The sequence below is a fragment of the Balaenoptera physalus genome (genome assembly GCF_965194825.1).
Source record: "Balaenoptera physalus genome assembly, chromosome: 14".
Taxonomy (NCBI): domain Eukaryota; kingdom Metazoa; phylum Chordata; class Mammalia; order Artiodactyla; family Balaenopteridae; genus Balaenoptera; species Balaenoptera physalus.
Genome location: NC_138893.1, coordinates 51833904 through 51853423, shown reverse-complemented (window position 1 = coordinate 51853423; position 19520 = coordinate 51833904). Strand labels below are relative to the sequence as shown.

General features: G+C 42.1%; 2 protein-coding genes across 6 annotated transcripts in view; one reads left to right on the top strand and one right to left on the bottom strand.

Annotated features, from left to right (window-relative positions):
- The window catches only part of CNNM1 (cyclin and CBS domain divalent metal cation transport mediator 1), a 53390-nt gene extending 52490 nt beyond the window's left edge, over window positions 1-900 (top strand). For all 3 annotated transcript variants that reach the window (XM_082425119.1, XM_082425118.1, XM_082425117.1), the window contains one exon: window positions 801-900. In XM_082425119.1, the coding sequence (XP_082281245.1) occupies window positions 801-880 (80 nt within the window). In that variant the 3' untranslated portion in view covers window positions 881-900. The remainder of the gene's footprint in view (window positions 1-800) is intronic.
- Window positions 901-13872: 12972 nt separating this feature from the next.
- GOT1 (glutamic-oxaloacetic transaminase 1) overlaps window positions 13873-19520 on the bottom strand; it is a 29652-nt gene continuing 24004 nt past the window's right edge. The window contains exons 7-10 of one of the 3 annotated variants that reach the window (XM_082425306.1): window positions 19310-19475; window positions 18393-18535; window positions 16575-16628; window positions 14420-14550 (exon numbers count right to left, since the gene is read on the bottom strand). In XM_082425306.1, coding sequence (XP_082281432.1) covers window positions 14486-14550; window positions 16575-16628; window positions 18393-18535; window positions 19310-19475 — 428 coding nt within the window. In that variant the 3' untranslated portion in view covers window positions 14420-14485. Of the gene's footprint in view, window positions 14551-16574; window positions 16629-18392; window positions 18536-19309; window positions 19476-19520 lie in introns of all 3 variants that reach the window. The other 2 variants (XM_082425305.1, XM_082425307.1) reach the window with 2 other exon arrangements.

Here is a 19520-nt window from a genome sequence, read left to right as displayed (position 1 = left end):
TCAAATCCTGACCTCCCTCCCCTGCCCATTCCTGTAAAAAATAAAGACTGGATCATAGAACCCCCTTGTTATTGATGGCCACAATGGCAGAGTTGAGTAGTTGCAACAGGGACCAAATGGCCTGCAAAACCTAAAATATTTACAATCTGGTCCTTTAAGGAAAGAATTGGTGTTTGGGACACTCAATAAAAAGGAAAACAATATCCTCCATGGAAGGAAGTCCATGGCAGAGAGAACAAGGTGAAAAATACTCCTTCCTAAAAACAATGGAGCTGGGAACAGAGTGCCCTTCCATCCTTGAGGGCAGTTATATAATTACCCCCACGTACCCCAGTGCAGAAGGGAGGTTGCCTCTGATCTAGAGAATGTAGGTCCCTGGGGGGCGGGGGGGGTTGCTCCCAACTACACCCACCACCCCTGGCTCAGGGACATCAAAGTCTGTGAGACCAGTCCTCTCTCAGAGGGTGTCTGGCAGTCATTTGAGCTGGGGATGGGGAGGCGTGATCCTGAGGCATTATGTGGGCTTCGCTCAGTCTTCTCCAGGAAATCTCCATTCCATTGGCACTAGCCTGGGTGTGCGGCTTTTTGGAGATGTCATCTCAGGTGGAAGGTGCATCCTAATCCTTCAAGATGTAAATATGCTGATGTCAGCACCAGGAGACAATGCAGGTTACTTCTGACAAACTATCAAGGGCTTTGTCTCCATTCCTGCTTCTATTTTGAAGAAAGCTTAGACCACCGAGAGAGTATCAGTGTCCTCCCAGTCTTGAAGATTGATCCTTACAAGCTGTGTTTTTCAGGTGGTCAAAAAAGGAAGAGGTCACCAGATGGAGAGAGAACCTCTGAGGAGAACTCCAACTTAACCCCTCTCATCACATGACAGGGCAGTCAGCGTTCGCTGGGTGCGTGAGATTCCAGAGCTTTGGGGAGAACCCGTCCTCCCATCATCTGCTTCTCCCCGAGGCCTCCCACAGGTGACAGAGCGTTCCGCTTTCCTTACCACCTCTTCACCCCTAGCTGTCAGTTTGGCAGATTTTCCCTCGTTCCTCCAGTTTGACTCAGAGCCTTGCGGTAGCCATAACGGAAGGAGGTGCCTCAGTGGAACATGCTAGAAATGGTCTTATCCACAGCACAGTCTGGGACTGGAGAAGAAATGACCCCAGGCTGACAGTGCCACTCGAGGATCCCTGATGCCCTTTTTTGTTCTTTGGTGTCCCCTGGCACCATATTTCATACTTAGCTTAGGTCAAAAGGTGCCACTGGCAGACGGGCACAAAGGAGGCTGGAGCAGCAGATAGGAAGATTAGTTCAGGAGATGCACCAAGAATTCCTCCAGAACTTTAGAGCAGCGGGACAGTCACGTTGGCATGTGAAGTTACAGGACAGAAAACTGTCAGTGACCAGTTTCCTGTTAGATAAGGGTTCCAGCAGCCTGGGAGGTGTGTCTCAGCTGGAATGGAAAGAATGTGAGATGGAACCTCAAGTCACTGTATTTCCCAGGGACACATCTGTTTTGGCTCCTGATCAGTACTCATCAATCCAACAATAAATCTGCTCTGGAAGAGGAGGAGCAGGGAGCAGAGAATCCCATTTGGGAGCCAGAGATGGAACTTCAGGTTTTAAGTTCAAAATATATATATATGTGGAAAGTTTTTAGCCATGACAAACCAAAGAGTGCCCAGGTCGGCCAAGAAGGATGCAAGCTCTCATGGAACTTCAGTGTATATTACACTGGAACACTGAAGAATCACTCTTCTTTTTTCATCCATTCCCCCCACCCCCACCCATTACTCCACTCCAGCAAGTCAGCTGAGTGTACTTTATTCTAAGAACGTACTGATCTTAGATCTCTGGTTTTTCACCTGATGTTGGGGCAGGTGCAATTCCAAGCATCACCACCAGATGGCAGGATGACTGCACAGACCTACTTGAAGAATAAACTCGTTCTGATCCGGAACCACAGAGCCAGCCTTAGGGAAAATGTGGAAGTAAGTGAAGGTTGTCTTTGGGACACCTGCCCCCCTTTCTGATGTATATCCCACCCCTAGATCAGGGATCCAGTGATCCAGTGCTACCTGCTGATCTCCAAACCATTCCCTAACTTTTCTCTGGGGTATACCATTCAGGCTTCCCTTCCCTTCCTCCAAAACCATTACCCTCACCTCCCCCCACCCATTCAATCAATAATCACATGGGGAGCGGGGAGGCTGATAATTCCTCTGGGTCATTTGCATCTCAAAAGAAAATACTTACCCAGAGGAACCTTTAACTCAGGGGGTCCTTAACTTGGGGTCCATTGCTCCTGGGGGTCCATTGTTGGACTTCAGAGGGTCTATGAAACCCCTGACTCTGTCAGAATTTAGTGTTTGCGTTCTTATGTGTGTTTTCCAGAGGGCTAAAGCTTTCATACGATTTTCAAAGGTCTCAGACCCACAAAGTGTTAAAACCCACTATTTTAACTAGTGGAACTTTCAGCCCAGAGTTTCTGCAGTGCAGAGTGAAGTGAATACTTGGTAGTTTGAGACAGATTTTTAGTTGTAAATGGTCTTCTCAAGTGTCCATCAAATCGATAGGGAAAGCTGGCACCCACCACGTGGAAGTCGTCAGAAACCCTTGACACACCCTGTGGTACTGTACAGCCTACAGCCCACGTAACTTGGTCCCCCTGCCCCACCAAACCAGAGCAGGTGTTGCCAACAGGAGGGGCACAGCATGTGGAAGTAGACTTTCCAGCTGGAGATGCCTTTTTCAGCAATGTATTATTGACTTCACACCCCTTGCCTGGCTCTGCCTGAGGCTCAGCAGTGCATGACTTCTTGTAGATAACTCACAGCTACCACCCACCCCCAACACCTACTCTTGCCTCGTAGAAATAGGCAAAGTATCAGCCCTTGGTGCTGGGTGCTCCGACCCAAACCAGTAAACGGTGAGTTTCAAACAAGGACTGCCATCATGCAGTCGTCTTGCCCAGCTGGCCACTGGCCCGAGGGGGCCTGCCTGGCTAGTCTTCCTTTCATTACCCCTTACTCCACTGCTGTTGCATTAATCCATCCCTTTGCAAAATCCCTAAGGAGCCTGTCACCACTCCCCTCCCTATTCCCCACCCCCAACCCAAGATTTTCTTCAGATTTAAAAAAAAAAAAAAAAAAAAGAGGATTTTAAAATAAAGCATTTGTGAAGGCTCAATAAACTGTAAATAATTTTTAAGTAAAATAAAAATGCTTTTCCTGGAATGTGGCTGTTTCCCTTGCCCCGGCATCTCAGTGTTCTGACATGGTTTCATTTGAGGTGCAGGGTGGGTGGTGCACACATATAATTATCTTACCTGAGGCCCACCTGCCTAAAGAGGCACCCCTCTTGAGACCAGGTGTGAGGTTGCAGGTAAGGTTACAGAAAAGCCCTCGCGCTCTGCTTTGGGATATCAGATGGGTAAGATGTTGCAGGAACGAATGCCAGAAATGGAAAGTAAAAGCCAAATGAGAAGCCAGAGTGTGACTTCTGGACAAGCAAGAAGCACAAGGATGATAATGAGAAGGGCTGACATTTGCCAGAGCCCCGTGATATGCAAGACACTGGGCTGGGCGCCTTCTAAGTTCAAGGTCTTGGGGGCCAAACCCAGTCTAGCACTTGAGACAATGTGCTGGTCACACTGGCTCACTTCTGTAGGCCCTTTGGAGAGGAGCAAAAGTGGCCTAATTTCAGCACTTTCCAACCAAAAGCTGGGAAAAGGAATCAGGGAGCGGGCAGGGCTTATTGATTAGTTTTAAACCAAGGCAGGAGCGAGGGGACAGCCAGACCGGTGGGCACAGGTGTTGGGGTTTTTAAGGTCTTTGCAGAGGGTTGGAATCTGACACCTACTACCAAAGTCTCCAACTACCACACAGGACAATTAGCAAGTGACCTGCACCAGTACGACCCCCGTGATTCTTCCCAGGAGACTCCATAGGCTGTTAAGTTCATTAACAGTAAATAAATGATACAGCTATTTTGCTGAGGGTTTTATGTGCCAGGTCTTGTGCTAAGCAGGTGTGCACTGTGAACCTCAGAGGTAGGACTGGTCCACGCTTGCGAGGAAGCACTCACACCCCTAGGCTCCACAACTTCCTGGCCATGGAAACTTGAGCAATTCACCTAACTGTTCCCAGCCTATTTCATAGACTGTAAAACAGGGACAGGCTGTGAAACTTCCTTCCCAGGGTGGTTTTGAGAAAGAAATGAGCGTGCCTGAATGTGAGAGGTGCCAAGAAGCCCTGCAGTAAAGAAACCTGTGTAACTCACTAAGCCTGGCTTTTCCCAGAATTGCTCAGAGCCCCCGCTCATGGGGAAAAAGAACACGCTGTTGGGAATATATGTAAGAAGAGAATGAAGAAAGGCAGATTCCCATTGAGACTGGGGCTTTTATTTATTTATTTATTTTTGGCTTAGTCGGGTCTTAGTTGTGGCACATGGGCTTCTCTCTAGTTGTGGCGGGCGGGCTTAGTTGCCCCATGGCATGTGGGATCTTAGTTCCCCAACCAGGGATCAAACCCACATCCCCTGCATTAGAAGGCAGATTCTTAACCACTGGACCACCAGGGAACTCCTGAGATTGGGGCTTTTTTAAATACTAAAAACATTTGAGAACTTTGGTAGGTATACTTTGACTTAAAGAAGTGTTTTCAACCGGTTTTTCATCACCAATCCCCCTAAAGACAAAAATTAAGTTCAAATTCTCCCCAACAAGAGAAATTAAATACCCAGAAATAAGATTTTGTCAAGTAAGATTGTGCTTTGCAGGACTACAAAACCACTTTAATATCTCGGACTTTCTTTGTCCCCATGAACCAATTTTGCCCCCTCTCTAAGGGGTACTATCACCCTTGTTGAGAATTCATGCTTTAAAGCTGTGTTTCGGAAGAATGATAGAAGACTGACAAAATGTAGAATCATTCAACTCCAGTTTCACTTGTCTTCCCTTATGAAGGGCAAGCATCTTTAAATAGGAAGAACAAATACTGACAGAAAGAAAAATAGAATGAAAGTAATGAAGAGATGAGTGCAAGGTCATCTGTTCCCATCTGCCAGACCCAATCATGCACCTGCACATGTTCTCTGAAAGACTGCTGGGGAGCCAGCTGGGTGGTGAAGGATCTGGAAACCATAATCTGTGCTCAAACACTGCAGAATCTTGGAAGGAGGAGTTTCACATGGAGAAGCAAAAACAAGGGATAACAACAGCTATTCTCAAATATTTGAAAGGTCATCAATTATAAGTGCCAGTAGACTTAGTGTCTGTGGTTTAAAGGAAGAGAAGAGGGGGACTGGGTGAGTAGGACAGATAGAGATCAAATTCTGGATCAAGGTAAAATACCTTTGTAATGAAAGTGCTCCATCAGTAGAATGGGATGTTTCACCAAGCATAGAAAGAACCCAGCCCACAGAGGGCAGACAACAGAAGCAACAAGAACTACAATTCTGCAGCCAGTGGAAGGAAAACCACATTCACAGAAAGACAGACAAAATGAAAAGGCAGAGGACTTTGTACCAGATGGAGGAACAATATAAAACCCCAGAAAAACAATTAAATGAAGTGGTGATAGGCAACCTCCCAGGAAAAGAATTCAGAATAATGATAGTGAAGATGATCCAGGACCTCGGAAAAAGAATGGAGGCAAAGATCGAGAAGATGCAAGAAATGTTTAACAAAGACTTAGAAGAATTAAAGAACAAACACCTAGAAGAATTAAAGAAAAAACAAACAGAGATGAACAATACAATAACTGAAATGAAAAATACACTGGAAGGAATCAATAGCAGAATAACTGAAGCAGAAGAATGGGTAAGTGACCTGGAAGACAGAATGGTAGAATTCACTGCTGCAGAACAGAAAAAAGAAAAAAGAATGAAAAGAAATGAAGACAGCATAAGAGACCTTTGGAACAACATTAAACACAACAACATTTGCATTATAGGGGTCCCAGAAGGAGAAGAGACAGAGAAAGGACCCAAGAAAATATTTGAAGAGATTATAGTCGAAAACTTCTCTAACATGGGAAAGGAAACAGCCACCCAAGTCCAGGAAGCACAGAGAGTCCCAGGCAGGATAAACCCAAGTAGAAACACGCCAAGACACATAGTAATCAAACTGACAAAAATTAAAGACAAAGAAAAATTATTGAAAGCAACATGGGAAAAATGACAAATAACATACAAGGGAACTCCCATAAGGTTAACAGCTGATTTCTCAGCAGAAACTCTACAAGCCAGAAGGGAGTGGCATGATATATTTAAAGTAATGAAAGGGAAGAACCTACAACCAAGATTACTCTACCCAGCAAGGATCTCATTCAATTCAATGGAGAAATCAAAAGCTTTACAGACAAGCAAAAGCTAAGAGAATTCAGCACCTCCAAACCAGCTCTACAACAAATGCTAAAGGAACTTCTCTAACTGGGAAAAACAAGAGAAGAAAAGGACCTACAAAAACAAACCCAAAACAATTAAGAAAATGGTCATAGGAACATACATATCGATAGTTACCTTAAATGTGAATGGATTAAATGCTCCAACCAAAAGACACAGGCTTCTGAATGGATACAAAAACAAGATCCATATATATGCTGTCTACAAGAGTCCTACTTCAGACCTAGCGACACATACAGACTGAAAGTGAGGGGATGGAAAAAGATATTCCATGCAAATGGAAATCAAAAGAAAGCTGGAGTAACAATACTCACATCAGATAAAATAGACTTTAAAATAAAGAATGTTACAAGAGACAAGGAAGGACACTACATAATGATCAAGAGATCAATCCAAGAAGAAGATATAACAATTATAAATATATATGCACCCAACACAGGAGCACCTCAATACATAAGGCAACTGCTAACAGCTATAAAAGAGGAAATCGACAGTAACACAATAATAGTGGGGGACTTTAACACCTCACTTACACCAATGGACAGATCATCCAGACAGAAAATTAATAAGGAAACACAAGCTTTAAATGACACAATAGACCAGATAGATTGAAGTGATATTTATAGGACACTCCATCCAAAAACAGCAGATTACACTTTCTTCTCAAGTGCACACGGAACATTCTCCAGGATAGATCACATCTTGGGTCACAAATCAAGCCTCGGTAAATTTAAGAAAATTGAAATCATATCAAGCATCTTTTCTGACCACAATGCTATGAGATTAGAAATCAATTACAGGGGGAAAAAAAAAGTAAAAAACACAAACACATGGAAGCTAAACAATATGTTACAAAATAACCAAGAGATCACTGAAGAAATCAAAGAGGAAATCAAAAAATACCTAGAGACAAATTACAACAAAAACACGATGATCCAAAACCTATGGGATGCAGCAAAAGCAGTTCTAAGAGGGAAGTTTATAGCTATACAAGCCTACCTCAAGAAACAAGAAAAATCTCAAATAAACAATCTAACCTTACACCTAAAGGAACTAGAGAAAGAAGAACAAACAAAACCCAAAGTTAACAGAAGGAAAGAAATCATAAAGATCAGAGCAGAAATAAATGAAATAAAAACAAAGAAAACAATAGCAAAGATCAATAAAACTAAAAGCTGGTTCTCTGAGAAGATAAACAAAATTGATAAACCCTTAGCCAGACTCATCAAGAAAAAGAGGGAGAGGACTCAAATCAATAAAATTAGAAATGAAAAAGAAGTTACAACAGACACTGCAGAAATAGAAAGCATCATAAGAGACTACAACAAGCAACTCTATGCCAATAAAATGGACAACCTGGAAAAAATGGACAAATTCTTAGAAAGGTATAACCTCCCAAGACTGAACCAGGAAGAAATAGAAAATATGAACAGACCAATCACAAGTAATGAAATTGAAACTGTGATTAAAAGTCTTCCCCAACAAACAAAAGTACAGAACCAGATGGCTTCACAGGTGAATTCTATCAAACATTTAGAGAAGAGCTAACACCCATCCTTTCAAACTCTTCTGAAAAATTGCAGAGGAGGAACACTCCCATACTCATTCTACGAGGCCACCATCACCCTGATACCAAAACCAGTCAAAGATACTCCAAAAAAAGAAAATTACAGACCAATATCACTGATGAATATAGATGCAAAAATCCTCAACAAAATACTAGCAAACAGAATCCAACAACACATTAAAAGGATCATACACCATGATCAAGAGGGATTTATCCCAGGGATGCAAGGATTCTTCAATATACGCAAATCAATCAATGTGATACACCATATTAACAAATTGAAGAAGAAAAACCATATGATCTTCTCAATACATGCAGAAAAAGCTTTTGACAAAATTCAACACCCATTTATGATAAAAACTCTCCAGAAAGTGGGCAGAGAGGGAACCTACCTCAACATAATAAAGGCCATATACGACAAACCCACAGTAAACATCATTCTCAATGGTGAAAAACTGAAAGCATTTCCTATAAGATCAGGAACAAGACAAGGATGTCCACTCTCACCATTATTCAACGTAGTTTTGGAAGTCCTAGCCATGGCAATCAGAGAAGAAAAAGAAATAAAAGGAATACAAATTGGAAAAGAAGAAGTAAAACTGTCACTGTTTGCAGATGACATGATACTATACATAGAGAAACCTAAAGATGCCACCAGAAAACTACTAGAGCTAATCAATGAATTTGGTAAAGTTGCAGGATACAAAATTAATGCACAGAAATCTCTTACATTCCTATACACTAACAACAAAATATCAGAAAAAGAAATTAAGGAAACAATCCCATTCACGATTGCAACAAAAAGAATAAAATACCTAGGAATAAACCTACCTAAGGAGACAAAAGACCTGTATGCAGAAAACTATTAAGACACTGATGAAAGAAATCAAAGATGACACAAACAGATGGAGAGATATATCATGTTCTTGGATTGGAGGAGTCCATTGTGAAGATGACTATACTATCCAAAGCAATCTAGAGATTCAATGCAATCCCTATCAAATTACCAATGGCATTTTTTACAGAACTAGTACAAAAAATCTTAAAATTTGTATGGAGACACAAAGGACCCCAAATAGCCAAAGCAGTCTTGAGGGAAAAAAACGGAGCTGGAGGAATCAGACTCCCTGACTTCAGAATATACTACAAAGCTACAGTAATCAAGACAATAAGGTACTGGCACATAAACAGAAATATAGATCAATGGAACAAGATAGAAAGCCCAGAGATAAACCCACACACCTATGGTCAACTCATCTATGACAAAGGCAAGGATATACAATGGAAAAAAGACAGTCTCTTCAATAAGTGGTGCTGGGAAAACTGGACAGCTACATGTAAAAGAATGAAATTAGAACACTCCCTAACACCATACACAAAAATAAACTCAAAACGGATTAAAGATCTAAATGTAAGACCGGACACTATAAAACTCTTAGAGGAAAACATAGGAAGAACATTCTTTGACATAAATCACAGCAAGATCTTTTTTGATCCACCTTCTAGAGTAATGGAAATAAAAACAAAAATAAACAAGTGGAACCTAATGAAACTTAAAAGCTTTTGCAAAGCAAAGGAAACTACAAACAAGACGAAAAGACAACCCTCAGAATGGGAGAAAATATTTGCAAACAAATCAACGGACAAAGGATTCATCTCCAAAATATATAAACAGCTCATGCAGCTCAATATTAAAAGAACAACCCAATCAAAAAATAGGCAGAAGACCTAAATAGACATTTCTCCAAAGAAGACATACAGATGGCCAAGAAGCACATGAAACGATGCTCAACACCACTAATTATTAGAGAAATGCAAATCAAAACTACGAGGTATCACCTCACACCAGTTAGAATGGGCATCATCAGAAAATCTACAAACAACAAATGCTGGAGAGGGTGTGGAGAAAAGGGAACCCTCTTGCACTGTTGGTGGGAATGTAAATTGATACGGCCACTATGGAGAACAGTATGGAGGTTCCTCAAAAAACTAAAAATAGAATTACCGTATGACCCAGCAATCCCACTACTGGGCATATAACCAGAGAAAACCATAATTCAAAAAGATACATGCACCCCAATGTTCATTGCAGCAGTTTTTACAATAGCCAGGTCATGGAAGCAAGCTAAATGCCCATCGACAGATGAATGGATAAAGAAGATGTGGTACATATATGCAATGGAATATTACTCAGCCATAAAAAGTAGCGAAATTGGGTCATTTGTGGAGACATGGATGGATCTAGAGACTGTCATACAGAGTGAAGTAAGTCAGAAAGAGAAAAACAAATATTGTATATTAACGCATGTATGTAGAACCTAGAAAAATGGTACAGATGCACTGGTTTGCAGGGCAGAAATAGAGACACAGATGTAGAGAACAAACGTATGGACACCAAGGGGGAAAGTGGTGGGGGGGTGGGGATGGTGGTGGGATGAATTGGGAGATTGGGATTGACATATATACACTAATATGTATAAAACAGATAACTAATAAGAACCTGCTGTATAAAAAATAAATAAAATTCAAAAAAATAAATAAATGAACATATAATTTAATGTCAGCATGTAAAAGGTGCTGTGGGAAAAAAAAAAAAGAAAGAACCCAATCCCCCAACCCACCCCAGTTAAAAGTGATGAGTCAGGGACAACATAGAAGAGATTCTTGCACTGGGAGACAGGCTGGAGTTAATGATTTCTAAGACCCCGATCGTCCTTCAAGACTGTAGGATTTTATTTCTTCGGTCTTGAGGCTGGGTAAATACAGGGCTTGCAGGCCTGTGGTGTGCAGCCCAACATTGAGTGTTCCTGATTTGCTGACTTAACAAGATTTACAGGATAGTGCCATGTACCTACACTCCAGGGGTTCCAGTTTCTAAGCCTCAGAGTGGTCCCCAGGCTGAGGGGTTGGGTGCCCCAACCCCCAGCCCAGAAGCCTCCCACTTTAAGATGGCCCCATGACTCATACTCATTTAGCTACTTTGAGCCTCAGCCTCATGTAAGGACTGGGTGTGAAGTCCCTCTGGGTTATTTGTGGTAGTTGTGAGGATTAACTAAGATAATGCCTATGAGTTCTCAGTAAACATTAGATTCCCAGATTCCAATTACTTCCCACTGCCCTCTGTTCCTTCCAGAATCCTCCATTGTGACATGAGATCTGTCCAAACAAGGCTTCCAGCCACTGTTGGTCGGATATGAGGAATGGAGAGCTCTTACCTTGCCACTAAGGAAACTTTATTTCTAGTATAACTGGATTCTTGGGGAAAGGTTTGTGGTTCTACCCTTGAAAGGCAAAGGAGCTGTTGTGCCATTTGACAACTCAGGAACCATGAGGAGATATATGGTGTCCCATTCCTGGCAGATCCTGAAGAAGGAGTTGGTGAGGAGTGTCTTCCCTCTTCCTGAGAGGGAAGAGTGGAAGACTGAACAGTCAGGTATTTTGAGGAAGGGAGAGGCAGGTGTAGGAGGCGGCCTCGGATGAACGTGGCCACCCTGTACCTTTTGGAGTCACAAAGAGTTCCAGGTTAGGCTTCAGAAAGACTGAATTGTGACAGAGAAGGCCATGTAGGCTACTCTGCCCTTGATGCTCAGCGAATCACAGGCTGCACTCTGAGCCCCTGAGAACTGCTCCGTACTCACCCTTCCTGCTTTAGGAGATTCAGAGAGAATAAGGCATAGCAACAGGGTAGAGTAATAGCTTAAACTTATGGACTCTGGACCCAGACTTCTTGGGTTCAAATCCTAGCACCTATTAGTCATGTGACTAATATTAATATTAGGCAAGTTACTTGATTTACTATGCCTGTTTTCTCCTCTGCAAAGGGTGATGATAACATTAGTACCTACCACACTGATTTATCGTTGAGGATTAAGTGAACCGATATATACAAGGGCTTACAATAGTGCCTGACAATGGCAAATTGTAGTCAGTAAATGTTAATTTTATTAATAAGGCCTCTCCTCATATTTCCTTTACATACATAATTTTTAAAGAAAATATCACAGTTACAGGTTAAGCACCTCACCGTCTCACTCCCTTTCTCCTCACTGGTAACCACTTTGCTGAGATGGATGTGTACCTTTCCTACCTATATTTAAAATTTTTATTACATATGTATGTATTCATAAGCACCTACAATATGCAGCACATTTTAAGAAACGGTATCATAAATGGCATCTCATTTCACCTTTCATCCACTCAGAATTATGTGTAAGCTTTACCCTCATTGACACACACAGCTCTGGTGCCATGTCCAGTCCTGTGACTGTACTGGATGTGGGGTGTTGATGTATCCCCCTACTGATGCACACTTGTGTTTTCATCTCATCACTGTTACACTGTGCTCTGTTCACTCCCATGGCTCACTCCAGGTGCACATGTGAGTTTCTCTAACGTGCATACATAAAGTGCATACGATTCCTTGATTGTAAAGTACACACATCCTCAGCTTTTCAAAATGTTGCCGAATTGCTCTCCAACATATTTGTACCATATTTCCCATTTCCCCAATCTAAGTGTAAAATAGTATCCCGTTACTTTCACTACATTTCCATTTTTTCTAGCAATGTTCAGAACAGTTTCATTGTTTATAGTTGATTTGAGTTTTCCCTCTGAATTACCTGTTCATATCCTTTGTTCATTTTTCTACTGGGTTATCTGTATTTTTCTTTTAATTTGTAGGATTTTAAAAATTAAAATAAAAAATCCCAGATAGTAATCCTGTATAACAGTATTTCTTTATAATTCTGAATAGTAATCCTTTGTCAATTATATGCATGGCAAATATATTCTTCCAGTCTGGAAAAAAAAAAAAAAATGACTGTAGGATTTTATAATAACTCAAAGGCATCCTAAAAAGGGGCAGATCCTGTTAACATAACAAGAATTATTTTTCAGTATTTTAAGACACCAATTAGTAGCCCTCTTGTTTTAAGTAAGACTCAAATTCTACTAAATCAAAATTTGGAGAGTCCCTTGGACTCCCTGGAAAATGTGATCTATGTTTAAGTGGCTCTAATCATTTCAACAGACTAAGGTACTCCAACTACAGTGGGAGGGACTGGGTTCTAGAATCACCCTGAGTGATGTCAACCCTTCTATGAATCCATGAAGTTCAGTTTCTTAAGTAACATATGAAGATGGCTGGCCTCTGAAGGACAAAACTGACAAAGGGCTGTGTTATGGTGAGTTCACTAAAGGGAGGCAGATTGCAGGAATACATTTTAGTTTTTTCTTTGGCAGCTGGTAAATCCCACTCTAGCATTCACTTTTTTTTCTAACATCTTTATTGGAGTATAATTGCTTTACAATGGTGTGTTAGTTTCTGCTGTATAACAAAGTGAATCAGCTATATGTATACATATATCCCCATATCCCCTCCCTCTTGCGTCTCCCTCCCACTCTCCCTATCCCACCCCTCTAGGTGGTCGCAAAGCACCGAGCTGATCTCCCTGTGCTATGTGGCTGCATCCCACTAGCTATCTATTTTACATTTGGTAGTGTATATATGTCCATGCCACTCTCTCACTTCGTCCCAGCTTACCCTTCCCCCTCCCCATGTCCTCAAGTCCATTCTCTATTTCCCAGCATTCACTTTAAATCGTGGGTTACAACCCATTAGCGGATGACAAAATCAAGTCCATGGGCCTCAATCAGCACTTTCACTTTATTACTTTAGTGAAATAGAATAGAATAGAATAGAAAGAATAGAATAGAATAGAATAGAAAATATCAGAATGCATTACACATAGCAAGGGTAAATATTGTTTTGTGAAACTTTCATGTCAGTTAAATGTGTGGGTGAGATATAAATATATTTCTTACCTTGGTCACTCTAAAGAACTCAAGCTTAGGGACAGGGACACAACCATGCAGAAAGAGCAGGGAGACAGACACTCTGGATTGAGATGACGAGTTTTAATGACACAGCTGACACCCACAATCACACTTGGCTCTTCAGACAACTTGATCTTTGGGACTTGACTTTGTACAGAGTAAAGCAACACACAGGAGCACATGAGTGACACGGGCAATACTCCTGCTTCCAGCGAGGGGGCAAGACATCTACATTTCATCATCAAAGTACCTTTTTATTCTTCTCAAATAAAAGCCTTAATTTGCTCTGGCCTCCAAAAGGGCTCTAATCCCAGATCCCCATTTCCTTTCAAGAGATGTTCTCTTCCCATGGGGCCAGTTTAAACAGAAGCCACCTCACCAGAGCAGCCTTTTCTGTCCCTCAGTAGTCTCTAATCTAGTTGTGATGTATACAACCAGGTTTGTGCAGGCAGGGAATACACGAGACAGAGGACCGCTTTGGTGGTGCTGGTTTGGGTGGTGTTTCTTCACTGGATTTTGGTGACTGCTTCATGGATGGAGCTGGCCACATAATCTAGGTTTTTGGTGGTTAAGCCACACATGTTGATCCGACCACTTGGCAGCAGATAGATGTGCTTTTCATTGACCAGATACTCAACCTGCTTGGCTGTTGAAAACCAAAAGAGATACATAATCAGAGCATTAGGAATCCTTTAAGTAATGGAGGTCCAGAGAGTCCATTACAATGACAATTTCCTTTCTTCCCCCTAACACAGAGAAGCAAAACAGTAGGAGTTATTTTGTCCACCTGACACAGTGAGAAATACGCTCAACAGATTCTGGAAACTACTCTTATGAGCTAACTTCCTAATCCCCAGAAAGTTTAACATGGTTCTTCCTGACGGGAATGTTAATCTGGGACTACCTCCCAACCAAACCTTGGAGGTTACGTTCACCGGGACACCCTATCCACTCAACCAAACCCATTGACTTAAGAACAATCCATTGATATGAAAAACTGGTTAAGAAGTGCTTCGTTTATCTCTTCCTTCACCTGTATTTGCTTAACCCTGAGCACCCAGAGCAACTTCCCTTTGACATTTCATTTTCACAGTACATTGGACAAGGCCCTGAGATGAGCGTTGCTGGATAAATGCCGTGTGTGTGAACCCGCAGGCTGAACACTGCAGAGACCTCTCGGGCCTGGCGCATCTCAGCTCTCATTCACACACATACACACAGGAGGGTTTTCCCGTGAGTTTGCAGAAATGCTGCTGTATGAAATGGGAAGGGACTGCCTGTACTTCCCTTCTGCCACAATCTCTAGAGCTTTTTTTTTGCTTTATTGCAAAGCCATGAGAGAATTTTAGCTGAGTTTTTTTCCCTAAGTAATTAGCACCCTTAAGGCACCATCAATTTGAGGGATCAGGATAATAATAATTGTCATGGACTGAATGTTTGTGTCCCTCCAAAATTCATACTTTGAAACCCTAAGCCCCATTGCGATGGTATTAGGAGGTGGAGCCTTTGGCTGGTAATTAGGTTTAGATGAGGTCATGAGGGTAAGCATGCATGATGGGAGTAGTGACCTTATAAGAGGAGACCAGAGAGCTTGCTCGTGCACGAGCTCTCTCTCTCTCTCTCCCCCCCTCACCTCCTCCCTTCATGTGAGGATACAGCAAGAAGACAGCCACTTGCAAGCTAGGAAGAGAACCCCGACCAGAACCTGTTGATGCTGGCACCCTGATCTCAGACTTCCTAGCCTCCAGAACTGTGAGGAATAAATTTCTGTTGTTTAAGCCACCCAGTCTATGGCATTTTGTTATAGCAGCCCAAGCAGACTAAGACAGTAATAAAATCATAATCATCAGAGGAGCAAACATTAGGTGCCAGGCAGTGTTCTAAGCACTTTATATTAGCTCAGTTAATCTTGATAATAACCTTATCGCCCCCATTTTACAGATGGCACAGATGGAAGTTAAATGACCTTCCCAAGGTCACACAGCTAGTCAGTTGTGACTCTGGAATTTTAAGGTAGGCAGTATAACTCCCGGCTCTGAGCTCTTAGCCAGGATACTACACTGCCTCTGTATGGAAGTGAAAAACCTAGACCCTGTACTCAGTGCTACCTTTGAGCCCCTCCAAACAAAGCCACCTTCACAGTAGCCCTGACCAGCTTTAACTATGTGAATTACAACCATCCAAGGAGATAGCTCCTAACCTCACACACCAACAGAGCCACGGGCACAGCACCTTGTAAAGCCTATGCCCCACAGGTAGATGTTGCGGTTACAGGGCTCCCGCCCCGTTTTTTAAAATAGAAATGAAACTTCTTTACTTTTATGGGGAAAGGGAGTATCACAGTTGAGAAGCTAGTAAAAGTTAGGGACTCTTTCCCTAGAAAAAGGCCAATATACGCATAGCCAATTTTAAAAATATTTCAGGATGAAAGCCCCTGTTCTGATAGATAATATGTAGAAAAGGAAGTACCGCAACATGAGAATTGTAGAAACTAGGTGGCAGGCACATGGGGTTCAATTCCTCTAAACTTTCTGTATGTTTAAAATCTTTCCTAATAAAATGCTGGGAGGAAAAAAAACAAACCCTGTTTTTAAAAAGGGTAAATGATGCCAAGTGCTAAAAATATAACTTTATGTTATAAATCCAGGTCTATTCTCACCATTTTTCAATTCATAATAAAACTAATTTCCTACTCTGGAGAGTGGGACAATATGGATACTTCATGGGAAGACATCCCCACCTTGTGAGCTTTTAGAATATTACTACTCACATGCACCCCAGTGTTCATTGCAGCACTCTTTACAATAGCCAGGTCGGAAGCAACCTAAATGCCCATCGACAGACAAATGGATAAAGATGTGGTACATATATACAATGGAATATTACTCAGCCATAAAAAGGAATGAAATTGGGTCATTTGTAGAGATGTGGGTGGACCTAGAGACTATCATACAGAGTGAAGTAAGTCAGAAAGAGAAAAACAAATATTGTATATTAACACATATATGTGGAATCTAGAAAAATGGTACAGATGAACCAGTTTGCAAGGCAGAAATAGAGACACAAATGTAGAGAACAAACGTATGGACACCAAGGGGGGAAAGCGGCGGGGTGGTGGTGGTGGGATGAATTGGTAGATTAGGATTGACATGTATACACTAATATGTATAAAATAGATAACTAATAAGAACCTGCTGCATAAAAAAATAAATTAAAAAAAAAAAGAGGGCTTCCCTGGTGGCGCAGTAGTTAAGAATCCACCTGCCAATGCAGGGGACATGGGTTCGAGCCCTGGTCCGGGAAGATCCCACATGCCACAGAGCAGCTAAGCCCGTGTGCCACAACAACTGAGGCTGCGCTCTACAGCCTGTGGGCCACACCTGCTGAAACCCACGTGCCTAGAGCCCGTACTCTGCAATAAGAGAAGCCACCGCAACGAGAAGCCCGTGCACCGCAACAAAGAGTAGCCCCTGCTCTCAGCAACTAGAGAAAACCCACGTGCAGCAGGGAAGACCCAATGCAGCCAAAAATTAAATAAATGAATAAATAAATAAATTTATTAAAAAAAAAAAAAGAAATGTGGCTAGGAAAAAAAGAAAAGAATATTACTACTAAACACCATTTCCATTACACTTAATATCTTAAAAATTGTATAAGGATGATTTTCCTTAATTAAGTGAACTAATTCCCCATTCCAGAACTGTGAGGACACCACAGGCTAACTGAGCTATCTGCTTACTTTCTTGGTTAGCCTCATTTTACCCCAAAGTGTTTCAGTGAGTCTGCAATATACAATCTTTACCACCTTTCTTTTGGCTTTTTCTGAGCCCATTTCAAACAGGCACTCCGATGGCCCTGGTTTATAGTACCTCCCAGTACCTCTGAGGTTCTACTGACTACCCAAAGGCACACATCTGTCCCCTGAGCCACTCGGACACAAGCTGCACACAGAGGTCATATCTGCACCACGCAACCAGTGGCTTGGCTTGAGGTGCTCAGGAATTACTTATTAAATGAATGAGTCCTCTATCATCAGACGGGATGGCCAATCGCTGATACACCCTACTGACGGCTAACCAAGATCGTGCATGGCTGCCTGCTAGACTTTCAACTGACTTTTAATTCCAACTACCGATCTAAATTCTTATTTATGAAGTGAAAAGAGAATGTTGTAACCTAGGCAATGCTTGGAGACTACGAAAGACCTGTTAAGAAATTAAGTCCTTTGATAATCATATGTAATATTTATACTTAAGATTAAGGAAAAGCCAAAAGGTGCCTAAGCATTTATAAAAGATGTTTCATAAATCAAGCCTCCAAGGTACAAATCCTGTTACTTCCCAGCTCGCTCTGAGCCACTTCCCAAGCCCATAAAAATGAAAATATCTGAGTTATGTTCTGGAGGATAGACTACAACAATGCTCTTCTGAGACCCAAGGGGTGGGACACACTGAGAAAATCTAACTTGTTCTGGTCCAAAGTAATAGCTGACCAAACAGGCAACAGCTAAGGGAGCCAAGCCCAAGAACACTGACTGTGAGGAGTGCTGTGTCCAACAGTGAGCATTCGAGGTGGTGGGGCCACTTACGGTTCAACCCGGTGAAACTGAACATTCCAATCTGCTCCGTGATGTGGTTCCAGGTTCCAGGGGTCTTGAGGGCTTCTAATCGTGCCCTGAGCTCAGATCTCATGGTCAGAATGCGGTCAGCCATTGTCTTCACATTACCTGTCCTGAGTGGACATCAATATGAATACCAATCCAGACAGGAGAGATGGTACACGAAAACATAAAAATTTTTTAAATGTAATTTAATCTGTAAGCTGAAAACATGATCACAACCTGCCTATTATGGTATGTGGATGCCTGGATGGGTGGATAAGGAGACCAGAGAGATAGACTTACTAGGCAGAAGGAAAGGACTTTATTTACTGATGGAGTTTATGGCTAGTCTTAGGTATACTGGCTGTAATACCACTTATGTTTTAACTCAGACTTCAGCTAGGTGCTGCTTGAGACAGGATAATATATTTTCTTCAGCTAGGTGCTGCTTGAGACAGGATAATATATTTTATCAGGTGTAATTAAGTAGAGGTTGCAGATTTAGCTACTACAAAAAAATTACTGTTTCAAAATAAGACAAACTATATATAAATTAGATAAGAATGAAGAGCCCCAAAATTGTTGCACTAACTTGAAGTTAGATATTCTATTCTATCAGAAATTCCTCCCTGTATTTCCCAACTTTAAGGGGAGGAAGCCTGGGTGGTGGGAGAGTGGGGGAAACTCCCATTCACTGAGGGCCTCCTTCCTATGTTCCCAGTGCTGTGTTACACACGTGTGTAAGTGCCAGCCCTATTTTACAGAAATAATAACTGACTCTCAAAAGAGGTTCAAGTATTTTTGTCCTGCCTCTGCCAACATAAAAGGAAGAGACAGTTAAATGTAATGGGACAATCGCTGTTCTGCACCCCCACGCTTCGCCCATCCAGCGTTGAGCCCCTTACCATTCATTAAAAAGCTCAGGGTCAGAGAGGGTATGGGCCACGATTCGTGCTCCCTGAGCAGGGGGATTGGACCACGTAATTCGCACGATCTTCTCCATCTGGGAAAGGACCCGGAGGATGCTATCAGGTTCTTTCGCAACCACGGTCAGATTCCCCACTCGCTCATCTAAAAAGAAGGAGGAGAATCAGCCTTGGGGCTTTGGGGGCGGCG